The 13,036-nt window shown below is 39.0% G+C and overlaps 1 protein-coding gene across 1 annotated transcript in view; it reads right to left on the bottom strand.

The window, feature by feature from the left end:
- The window catches only part of KCNJ3 (potassium inwardly rectifying channel subfamily J member 3), an 81,969-nt gene extending 76,107 nt beyond the window's left edge, over nucleotides 1–5,862 (bottom strand). The window contains exon 1 of the mRNA XM_053470754.1: nucleotides 4,344–5,862. Coding sequence (XP_053326729.1) covers nucleotides 4,344–5,015 — 672 coding nt within the window. The 5' untranslated portion in view covers nucleotides 5,016–5,862. The remainder of the gene's footprint in view (nucleotides 1–4,343) is intronic.
- Nucleotides 5,863–13,036: the final 7,174 nt, after the last annotated feature.

Raw genomic sequence — 13,036 nt, 5'->3', positions numbered from 1 at the left:
TGATGATTCCACCAACGTCAGCATCAAACATTACATTAAGGTCAATGCCAGTGCTCTGTATAGTATTCAGTTATGGTCCTTCATGAAGGGCTGACCTGGTCTTGCACTCCTCTTAAAATAAACTCGTCTGGGTTGGCCCTTCATAATGCATAGTTGGTTGGAATATTTGAAATGGGAATTACGGTTCAGTAAACAAAACCCACTTAGAACCAATCCATAAAACATACGGGGGGAAGGGTGAAAGAGTCTCCCTGAAAGGAGGGATGTGATTGGTTCTTCCAATGCACGGGTCCCTTATGGTTGTACATGACATGCAGACCCTAATCAAAGGTGACAAATGCTTTGATGTCAGTACGCACCACATGAGAGCAACGCAGATGCTATCAGAAGAACCAGTTCTGCTCCATTCAGGGGTAATACTGAGGGGTCGCACATCACATGTCCCAGTTTATACTGTTATACAGATATAAAAAAGCATATTACATAATTAGGATCATAGCTCATTATATTGGGTTTAAAGGGGTGGTTAAGTCTCAAGATCACTGTTATAAAAAAAATATCTAAATCTCTCTTGGCCTTCCACAGACCTAATTTTGGTCTTGGAAACATCCAACTCAAGTAAGCAAGAATAGCAAGGAAACTGAATTTTAAAATTATTTAAATCATCAGTTTTCAGTGTCCAACATGAATATCTATTTCTAGAAACATTGTTTTATTTTTACCATACAGCTTCTAACGTAATAAACCTCTTCAACCACCCAAGGTGCTATCTACCAAATGTAGACCTGGCCATTGGCAGCTACGAGACCTGACATTCTTATGACTTTCCAGTGGATTCCTTCATCTAAAGTCCCTTTGGTTTTACAAAGTTGCAATCTTGCTTTATTACATTATACTTATTTATATAGCTCCAGCAGATTCCGAAGCGCATTCAGTGGAATAATTTAAAATCACACAGTAACAAACTGGTACAAAAGAAGAAGAGGGCCCTGCTCTTGTCTAGTCAGTGGATGAGGGGGAAGTGAAACAATAGGAGAGGATGGCTTGGATGGGGATGAGTTGATCAGGTCCGGATGTAGAGGTTGTTGGTTGTTCAGATGGCTTGATTAGGATTATGGCTGAGAGTGTTAGGAAGAAAGGTTGTACGCTCTTCAAAAAGGTGGGTTTTCAGGGAGATTTTGAAAGTCACGTTCGAGGGAGAAAATCTGATGGAATGGGGAAGGGAATTCCACACAAGGGGGTGCAGCACGGGTGAAATCCTGAATACGGGATTGGGAAGAGGTAATGGCGGTAGAAGACAGACACAGGTCATGAGAGGAACGAAGAGGGCGGTTAGGGGTGTATTTGGATAGCAGGGTAGAGATAGGGGGATATAACACCACCGAGATGCCTATATTGATGTCAAGCTACCATGCCTGTTATCCAATGAAAATACCAAGACAATGACACACAATGGACTCTTACCCAAGCCAACTGACTACATAAAGCAAGTAAGTGAAATTAAACATGTAACCAACAACCAGCAAACTGTGCATTTTGTAAAGGTAGGTGATTCAAAGCCCTGACCATGAACTCAACAAAACAACATCAGTTACAAAGTAATATGTCAATAAGGCCAGCTAGCGTATGTGACTATAATGCCCATAATGTTACGTGTCTGGGAGTCATCAGATTTGTCACCTAAAAATAGCTCAAACAGAACAATTGCAGAATTCTGTAGAAATATGGCTCTAAATATAGTAAATCTATCTGGGAGCGAAATGTACTCATAATTAGAAAATCAATTTGACTAGGTCAAATGTTTTCAGTTGACAGATGGTCATATATGCTACACATTAGCATTGTCTGATGGAATACACGTGTGCATTCCATAACAATATACCCAGAATATTTTCTTTATTTACTTTGCAGAATCTCAAGTTAGAATACATGGGTAATATATATATATATATATATATATATATATATAATGTTATTTATATAGTGCCAACAATTTACGCAACACTTCTTACACCCCATACATACTCCAAACTAGATTTGACAGACTAAGATAAACCATTACATTAGGTAAAGAGGGCCCGGCTCAGAAGCTTACAATCTAGAGGATATATATATATATATTTACACACACACACACAATATATATCTCAAGTATATAAATGTAATCTGCTATTATCTGATTTAGGAATATCTGTATTAGGAATATTGTTCTTTATATATATATATATATATATATATATATATATATAAGCATGCCAGTGGTATTCCCAAGTGTGCATCCAGCCAGCTTTTTCTTCAGATTTTCTAATTGTGCTCTCCTCTCCATGCAGATAATGAAACTGGCTTAATGTTTCAAAAGAATATACTGTGAACAAGCACTTAATGATTTACGTGCGCATTAAGCATATTAAACAGGAGAATAATATATGCAATTATGCATCATTTAGAAACATTTCCAAAATGGGAAACACATGCGATGATCTGAGTACCTAGAACCTCGATTTCTCTCCCAGGTCTCCAAGATCCCAAATCAAGCCTGCGATATAATGCATGAAAATCCTACTAGGTTTATAATGAATGCACTCTAAGGCACGGATCATCTTTCAACCATAATATGCAAGATGAACCATGCATAATTTTTAAACAAACACTGGGTGAACTCCAGTGTGATTCGCTGAACTATAATTGTTAATTTCCTTAATTTTTATGGTATGACAGCGAAGAATTACAATAACCTTTTTTTACTGCCAGGAGGTCCTGCGACAAATTAAACAGGGTAAATATTACATTGCCACGATGGCCTACAGTAATAATCATGTTTTTTGTACGGTAGCAGCATAGTACAAATGAAAGGGCACAGTAATTTCTCTTGTCTGGTTTAGAACAGGGGAAAAAAATATGAACAGCATGGATATTGCCACAAAAGTAGGCATTTAGAATGTTTTTGTTTTAATAATACTAATATATAATATCATTTTATATATATAATATATATATATATATATATATAACATTAATACTAATTATTTATATATATATATATATATATATATATATATAATATGTGTGTGTGTTATTCTTCATCTCATAACTTTTTTCCATTGAAATAACACATCGTCAAACTGAAGACGCAGCCATTAAAAATTATGAAAATCAACAGATTATTGAAAATGTGTTAAAAAATAACAAAATAGCCATCGAACAGCCTACAGGGCTTAACTAAAAACTGTTTCTAAACATTATTTACACTGGCCGTACATACAATAACAAATAACAAAATATTTGTATACAAATACAACTAACGAAGGATTTCCTAGAGACGGAATTATGACTTCATTCATAGATAATACTCAAGAACTATGGAGAATAACTGAAAAGAACAAAAGTATGTGTTGGTGTACAATGATAGTGTATCCTTTATGATTCTCGTGTTTATAACATGTACTTATCAATCAGATATAGAATACAGGCCTTTAGATTCTGAATGTAGCCATTCTATATGGTCTGAAAAATAAACTCGAGTCTAGTGCCATTACAGGTGAGTAAAATCTTAATTGGGAATCGGATATATCTACTGGGAAATCTAAAGTCTTTCAGCAGCCAAGAAGCGGTAGCTGCAAGTCCAGCAATAACAAAAAATACCAATATCTTATCTAGATTCCAAATTTAGGATTGAAAGGATTGTGAATTGTATTTCTTTGGAATCAGTACCCCCCCCCCAATCAGTTTGCCTGGTCACAATGTATATGATGAACAACTTAAATATATTTTGCGGCGATCAATAAACTATTCCCCTATGGTTCACATGGTGAACCTAATGAATACACAGATGTGGAGTGGACAGTGAGAGCACATGTCAACACGATGTGTTGTGTTATTACATCCAGTTTGTCATTGCTTGCCCTCACCCCCTGTCCAAACACAAACATATTAATGAGAACACACGTTACCATTCAAAAGTTTGGGGTCAATCTGAAATTTCCTTGTTTTTTTTTTTTTTTAAGGAAACGCAAATTTTGTCCATTAAAACAACATGAAATGGATCAGAAATCCAGCACAGATGGGGTTAATGTTGTAAATCACTATTGTAGCTGGAAACGGCTGATTTTAAATGGAATATATTCATAGACGTGAAAAAAGGCCCTTTATCACTCCCATCACTCCTGTGTTCCAAAGGCGCGTTGCGTTCCCTAACCCAAGTTTAAAAGGCTAATTAATTGATCGTTAGAAACCCCTTTTGCAATTATGTTACAGCTAGGAATGTCCTTGATTTCCATGAAAACAGCTCAGTGACCCCAAACTTTTGAAGGTGCTGTAAATGATTAGGTCTCTTGAATACTTACTTTTAGCAATTTACAACGGATCTGTGCAGAAACCATATGGCTGTTTCGAAGATTTCCCACTCTAAACATTAAAGTTAGTTTGCCATCTCTCATGGAGATGACAGCATGTTCACTGAACATTAGTGTCTCTGCTCTCTTTTTGGGCTGAGACATCTTTATAAACATACAGCCGATCAAAAAGGCATCAACTATGGAACCCAGGATGGACTGGAAGAGGAAGAGGATAATCCCTTCTGGGCACTTGTCAGTGATATACCTAAATCCATAACCGATGGTGGCTTCGGTCTCAATGAAGAACAGAAAGGCTGATGGAAAATTGTAGACGTTGGCCACACAAGGTGTGTAATTCACATCATGGGCTTTGTTGAGGTCTCCTCTAATGTAGGCTATGACCCACCACATGGATGCCATGAAGAGCCAGGCTACTGTGTAAGTGAGGATAAAAATGAACAGGTTCCAACGCCATTTCAAGTCTACAAGGGTGGTGAACAGGTCAGATAGATATCTGCTGGTCTCACTACCCAGGTTCCCATGTTGGACATTACATCTGCCATTCTTCTCCACAAACCTCTGTCTTTTCCTCTTAGGGGCAGCTTGGTTAAAACCAGAGCCACTGGATGAAGTGGTGACTACCTGATAATCGTCCCCAAATTTCCTTCTAAGTGCAGACATAATATGGAAAAGAAAACAGCCAGAGTAAGTGTCTGTGGAAATAGGAATGGAATTATATAGAATATGCTTTTTTTTTTATCTTCCTGTTTATTTTATTTTTCTTCTCTGGTACCTTCTGCTTCAAATGGTTTTAGAGTAATGACTCCTGGTTCCCAGCGTCAAATAATATCATTCATCACCATCCATGGAGGGTTTTGTGAGAAGCAAAAGTGGTTACAAATCTGATTTAGTGTATCAATTTCTCTCTTTTCTAAACACAATACAAATGATGTCATTATCTCATCCCCAGATCCTCATCCTTTGGCTTGGGCTCTGCAGCATTGCATCTGCTGCCGGTTTTTCCTGAAAGTTGGCATGCAGAAGGAAAGAAATGTATAGAAAAGAACCTGCTTATAAGTGTGACATCAGACCCTGGTCCTGGTCAGGTAAAAGTGTCCTGCTGGAATCTTTTCAATGAAGCCTCTTCTTGGAACTGTCACTGAGCACAATGCCCATGGGTCCAAGCACTGGTCCAGTTTGGTAGCCTCGGCAGCATCGTCCCCCCTCCCCCAATATGGAGAGAAATGTTCTTATGGCTCTAACGATGTGAGCTTTGCACTGGAAAGGCTTCCAAGCCACTCGCTCGCTTCCTGGGATGAGGGTAACAAAAGCTCTGATGAATCTCTCTCGGGGGATGCTGTGTTTTGCTCGGGTTCCTGAGCCTCGCTGCTCTTCGCAGGCGATCTCCTCGGGGTCTCAGCCGGCAGTGCTGGGGATATTAATAGAGCCGCAGAGTTCTTTTTATCGTGCGAGGTGGGAGAGTCATGATTGTGTTGAGTGAGTGTGTGTGTGTTGGAGAGAATGGAGAGAGTGTCGGTGTGATCAGCGGCAGCAGCTCGCACTGACTCCGCCCGCCCCCCTCTCTCCCCTCCACTCCCCATCTGCACGGGTCCCTCCAGACTGCAGCAGCCTCCACCAAGGGGTCAAACTACGGGGGGTCTCCTCATGCACCTGTCCCAAAAAATGCACCAACTCCCAGCCGTGTGCATGCATTCCATGCACGCGAACATTTACAGTAACATGCTACATGCATTGCAGGCAGGGGCAGGCAGAAGGGGGCAATCTTTCTTCCCATTTTTAGGTTTTATCTATCTATCTATCTATATATATGTATGTATATATATACATATACATAGAATATATATATATATATATATATACATACATATACATACATTATATATACATACATATACATACATACATATAGATACATTATATATATATATATATATATATATATATATATACATACATATACATACATTATATATACATACACACATACATATATTTATATACACACATATATATATATATATATACATTATATATATCCATACATGCATATATACACATATATATTTATATACATATATATGTATGTATACATTATATATACATACATATATACATTATATATACATACATATATATTTATATACATATATACATTATATATACATATATATATATAGACACATTGTATGTACGGTTTGCAGAGCTTGGAACTTTTTCTTTTTCCCCATGCAATTAAAGTGATCGCCGCTGCTTCAGATCAGTGGGTTCAGAGCCGAGTATAACCGGGTAATTCGCCCGGAGAGCTGGTTGTGGGTGTGAGGGAGGAGGGAGGGTGAGGCAATAAATAGCTTTTAACTCTTCCTGGCAAAGAAGGGTAGCGAACTAATAATAATAATAAAATAGGCTGCAAGTAAGCAGTGTCAGTGTGACGGGTGGGGGATACTTAGTTACCCTACAGCAGATAACGTTACTCAGAGATGTCAGCTGCTGCAGAACCTCTTGCGGTGTACTGTGTACTGAGATATGGAAAGAATAAACGACCAAAGATGTTCTGCAGCAGCTTCACACAACCGAACAAACCATTAACCCCTTGGGCACCAGCAAGCTGCCGGTACTGACTCTTTGGTAGGTTATTTCTCTGGCAGCTTACGCCGCCGGTTCTCTTTATACCGGTACAGTAGTAGTTAGTTCCCATACATGACAGGGACCCCTGGTGACATCAGAGGTCATGTGACTGTAGAGGTCACATGATACGGGAAGATACAGAGGAAGCGTGTCGGTAATGGGGCGTCTCTTTTATATTAATAATAATTATAATAACAGAAGTTTCCAGCTTATGCTGTTGCTCACAGTGTTTACCGCATGATATGGAGGGAAAATTCAAGGCAAGTGCAGCTTTATGTTTCTTACAATACGCAGCACTCCATGTGTATGTCTGTCTCTTTTACCCTCCCTGTGTCTCTCCATCCCTGCCTCTGGCTGTCTCCCTCTCCATCCCTGCCTCTAGCTGTCTCTCTCTCCATCCCTGCCTCTAGCTGTCTCACTCTCTCTCTCCATCCCTGCCTCTAGCTGTCTCTCTCTCTCTCTCCATCCCTGCCTCTAGCTGTCTCTCTCTCTCTCTCCATCCCTGCCTCTAGCTGTCTCTCTCTCCATCCCTGCCTCTAGCTGTCTCTCTCTCCATCCCTGGCTCTGACTGTCTCTTCTCTCCATCCCTGCCTCTAGCTGTCTCTCTCTCTCCATCCCTGGCTCTGACTGTCTCTTCTCTCCATCCCTGGCTCCGGCTGTCTCTAGCTGTATCTATCACTGACTCTGGCTTTCTCTCTAACACTTTTTTTTCCTCTCGCTCCATGTCTAGCTCTCAATCTCTAGCTGTCTCTCTTTCGCTACACCAAAAAGACAACTTTAGACAAATATTCCCAATCTTTCCTCCCTTCCATTCTTTCCTTTCAATTATTTTCATTTCTTTTCCCTTCCCTCCTTTCATTTTTCTTTTTTTCCCTTCTTTCCTCTCCCTTCTTTCCTCTACCTTTCATGTGAATGTGCGAGCTTAACATCAACGATTAACTAAAAAAATGTATTTGCATATCTGTGAATGTGATATTTTTCCTTGTAGGTATGTTCCACTAAACTCCCAAACCCGTGAACATGATCAACGAAAACGATAAAGTTCCGAGAATTTCGTTGTACTCCATGTTTTGAGTATTAGATTTCTCCCCGAATCATTTATTTACCTGCCATTATATTATTTTATACCTTCTAGTTTTGAAAACAAAGTGCCAAAGAACCCAGCCTTACTCTGTTCCCCGCTGGCTGATGTGCCTAAAAGAAATGTTGCATCCCTGATATAATATGTTGAGGTGGCATTCAGTAAAATAAATTGTCATTTTACATTTGTTTTAGCTATAGACTTAGAAAATGGGGGGGGGGGGCATCCAGTCACTGCTACTTATAGCTTTACAACAGACGACAAAGAATGACATAAAGACACCGCAGCGAGATAAAATACTAGGTGCATGTAAAGAGGACAACTAGAGAGACGCACAATAGCAAAAAGAAACAGAGCAGACAATTACAAAGACAGCCATGTAAACACCCATCACTGTTTCTTTCAATTCACTGCACTTAGCAATATGACTTATTCCGAGAGATACCTGGATCTTTCCAGCGCCATGCTATACGATGAATCATCCAAAAATCTATTAGTTGCCTAATTTTGTGTAAACTTGTACTTGTGCTGCACCCCTTCTGTGGGATTCCCTTCCTCGTTCCGTCAGACGTTCTCCCTCGGACGCGACTTTCAAAAACTCAGAAAATCCACCTTTTTCGGGAACCGTACAGCATTTCTTCTTAACACTCTCAGCCGACATCCTAATCAAGCCACCCGAATGACCGGGAACCTCTACAGATGATCCGGACCCGATCAACTCATCCCCATCCAAGCCGTCCTCTCCTACTGTTTCACTTCCCCCTCAATCGCCGACTAGATTGTAAGCTCACAAGAGCAGCGCCCTCTTCTCCTTTTTTTACCACTTTATTATTGTATAATGATGTTAAATTATCCCACTGATTGTAACCGCGATACGGAATCTTCTGGCGCTATATAAATAAATGAAATGTCAATGTAATAATTCTATAGCTTCTATAAAACCAAGGTTCGGCTGGATTTGTTACTTTAATTGTGTTAGTGTATAAATATTCCCCGGGAACACAATTAAGGGGTTAGTTCAGTAAATAGCAGGTTGGAAAGAAATTAACCGTCTGATCCTTTCGTGAAGGGCAGTGGGTTTCTCCTGACTTGTCACTTTATGATGTATGGTTAATGATATTTTATCCACACTTCAGTTCACGTACGGAACACACCAATGCTTCGAATATCTCACAGAATATTTTTAAAGTGTTGATAGCCTCTGGTCTATACTGAAATAATGTGCTCAGAGGATTATATTTTATAATATACAATAAAGTCATTTGAAGAATCTACAGACAGTCCTGCTGAAATGTTAAGGTTATACGAATACTGAGAGAGGTGGTTGACCTTGGTGAAGATTGGTCAGATTAAGTTAAAAGTTGTTTCATGTCTGTTGCATGTTTTTTGTAAAGATGGGATTACCGCATATCTTTCATGACTCTCTAATTGTGATTTGTTAATAAATTTAGCGGAATACCCCCGGAAATAAAGCTGGTGTAGCATTGCACGTGTCTGTAACACTGTATCCACTCTTTCATGGCCTTAAAATGTAAGCAGAAGTCATCTCTCCGCCAGACAACGTTTGAGGCCGAAATGACAATAATTAGGCCGTCATTAAATCCAGTTTTGGTTTCTTAAAATATATCGGAAAGCCAGTAATGGACATGATACTCTCGGTGGCCGGGAGTGTAGATGTCTGTGATGGATCTAATTATGATGACGTTTTAGCAGATATTAATTTATTCGAATCTTTAGACCATGACGGTTATATGAGAGCCACTTGTCTGAACTAACAGTAGAGAGTGCAGACAAGGATGTTAAAGAGCCTGGTCAGTTTAACCCTATCTTTAAAAGTGTTTCATGCTAAAAGGATTAAATGGAATTAATGTCCCCCCCCCATGCATTGTCTATCAGTATTGATGAAATTATTATGTTTGACCTTTTTTTTGTTTTTTGGAAGTTTGTGGCTATTGGAATTATAAAAGTAAAAACCAAAAAGACTAGATGCTACAGAGGGTGCTGGCATTGTGTTATCTTGCATCATAAAACAAAGAATGAGATCACACAGTAAACTACCAGGTACAAATCTTATTCTTTTGACATCTGGACTCAGCTTTACATTTGGGGAGAACCCTAAAACTTTCTTAAAGGGAGAAAATAGATATCACAAAAGTATGAATGAGACCAGATGGAAGCGCATGAATAACCTTAACATTCACACTGAACCAAGTCAGTGTATAAAGTCCAAGAAGTTTGGTTCAGAATTAGATTCAAATGTTTTGTCTCAAAGGATGATGTATCAGCGAGTGAACCACTAGCAATCATCCACAATGAAAAACAGAAACATTTGCTTCATACCGATACGTGATGTTATATGCGGGAGACATTTTTTTGTATCTTAAAACAGCAACCGGTTTCAGCTCCGAATGCCATTTTCAAGGTGAACTATACTAATCGAAGCAAACAGGTTATTTAGAGCACTCAGTTCTAGTTTCCAGAATACTTCACACCTAAGCAGTGATAACGTTCTGTCTGTACCCTGTGGCTCTACCGGAACCACCTCCAAAAGTCGCAAAAGAGCCATGGGCGACATTATGATAATGCATGGCCACGGCGTTGTATTTTTCTCCTTTGTCCAATATCTTATCCACATTGTGGATCGCTGACTTATGTTCAGAAAGCCTTTCACGCAAAAGGCGCTGATTACAGCCGATATAAAACTTGGAGCACAGACAAATCAGCAAATATACCAGCAGTTAATAAACTGTCTCATATATTCTTTGTTCCCTGTATATGGGTGAGTAACATATTTAATAGACGTAGTGTTGTTACGCTGGTGATTTCACCGCCACCTTCTTCACTTTCACCTTGGGCTACAATAAAAAAAAATACATTTCTCAGGTTTTAGTACATCTTCTCTGTTTGACCTCCTGTCCAATGTTTCTGCTCGATGAAACCTCTTCATTAATCTTGATCAACATCGTCTTTCAGGTTAAGGTTTCTTCAAGTTGGGCTTTGGCTGACTTCTCTGTAGGATAGGAAGGTACAAGGAATGTACTGGTAAAAACAGGACATTTTACTGAAAATATTGTACTGTGTTATTGTCTGGTTGGGGGTCTACAAGACCCTCAAGTGCCCATTAGTATGGCCACAGCTACCAAAGTCAAAGGTTCTATTCTTTGATAACATATAGTTTGGCAATCTATGTCAAACTGCTGGATAACATGGATCTTCATCAAAAAGACCAGTATATCTAAAAACAACTCAACAATTTTCTTTAAATTCTGTAACATACCGCAGTGAAGTTAAGCTGCCAAAATGAGAACAATTCAACAGCTTTTCACTTCCAAATACCCTATAGATGTCAGTGGAAGTCATTATTTGTGAGTTAGCGGTGGCAGTCCAAGTACAGTAGTAGCAGTGAAAATTACGAGCCAAATTATCTGCCGTATTTACCAAATGAGCTAGCTGACAAAGACTGCTCTGCACAGAAATAAAATTGCATTTGGCGCGCTGCGTTTGCCAAATTTAGGAATCCCAGCTGTCTGATAATTTTGAAAGTAGCTGTTGGTAAATGTGCCAAATTCCAGCAGGTTAGCTTTGACTAAATACTAAATTGTGAATTGAATCTGTATTATTAAAAAATATATATATATGCATATCTTGTCTAACTGGAACAGCACCTTTAAACTTCATTATCGTAAACAAAAATATGATCTCTTTTTATGACTTGTGCTACCTTTTTCCTGTAAATATATCTTAAAAAATTAGAAGAATTAGCTCACATATGGAAAAAAATATATATATGATTGTCGCTGGGGGTTACATTCCATTATATATACCCTGTCTGTAGCCTGGTCACAAAAGTGTTGTAGGATTTGACATGTTTTCAAACGGTTTAAAGATTGATTGTTAGACCCCTACTGTGCTTTGAAATGGGATTTGTAATAGCTCGGCGCGGAAGTGATACCAGCGCAGGTAGATTGTCTGCTCAGTCGTGTTATTTTGTGTGTACTGGTCTTTTCCCTGTTTGTAAACATTCATGTATGTCACGCGTGTACATGTCTAGGGTAGACATTATTTACCTTACAACGAACGTTCACGTCACCAGATCTAGTAAACCGTATATTTCCGTGAGGCCTCGTCACAACAAAGCAACAAAGAATTCGTTATTTTTCAAATACACGGAACCATTTATTGGTTGGGTCTGGAAAGTAACAGTTCTAGACTAGTCTAGAAGAGGTCTCCATCAACAACCTCAACACATTCTTACCCTAATTTTGTGTTTGTTCTGTCCAGCTCGTTAAAGATGTAGATTTAAGAATCCATGATTCCCAGTGATCTATGGGTTAGGGATCATGGGAGGAGATGTTAGACAAAGACATATGTCACTTTGCACCTTTGTTGGTTCACCAGAAGGTATCACAACCACTTTGGACTGTCTTCTCTAGGAACAATGTCCATCTTCAAGTAATGACGTGAGGATATTTTACATTTTTCAAATGGACCAAAAGCGATTTGGATTACTCCATTTTTGGTCCATTTGTTTTTCGTTCTCTGCCCATTTGGTTCGGCCGATCAGTTCCGCGTCTTGCCCAGTGCCCTCATTCATTCACTGTCACTCTCTCACACTCTCATTCTAGTTCACTCTCTTTCTCACTTAATGTTTCCCTACCTTCTCTGCCTACCACTTCCACTTATGCCAATCTGCCAATTCTGCCAATTCTTAGTAAATTCAAACTTCCTTACATTACATCTTACTCTTTTTTTTTTTTGGGGGGGGGGTGGTTCTGTTTATAGAGAAAGCAGGAAGGCGCCGCGGCTGTCATTGCAGAGATAAAGATATTCCTGCGTCGTGTTTTCTTTTTAAGCAGAGCATAGTACCGTGTTGCATAGAAGAACAGCTTGTAAATTAAAAACAACTAAGGATGGGTATACTGGCTAAGTGATGCTAAAAAATGCAACATTTCACGAGGCAAAATCTATTTATATT

The sequence above is a fragment of the Spea bombifrons genome, chromosome 7 (assembly GCF_027358695.1).
Source record: "Spea bombifrons isolate aSpeBom1 chromosome 7, aSpeBom1.2.pri, whole genome shotgun sequence".
Lineage (NCBI taxonomy): Eukaryota > Metazoa > Chordata > Amphibia > Anura > Pelobatidae > Spea > Spea bombifrons.
Note: the sequence above shows the minus strand (reverse complement) of the source record. Positions and strands in the feature narration are given on the sequence as shown.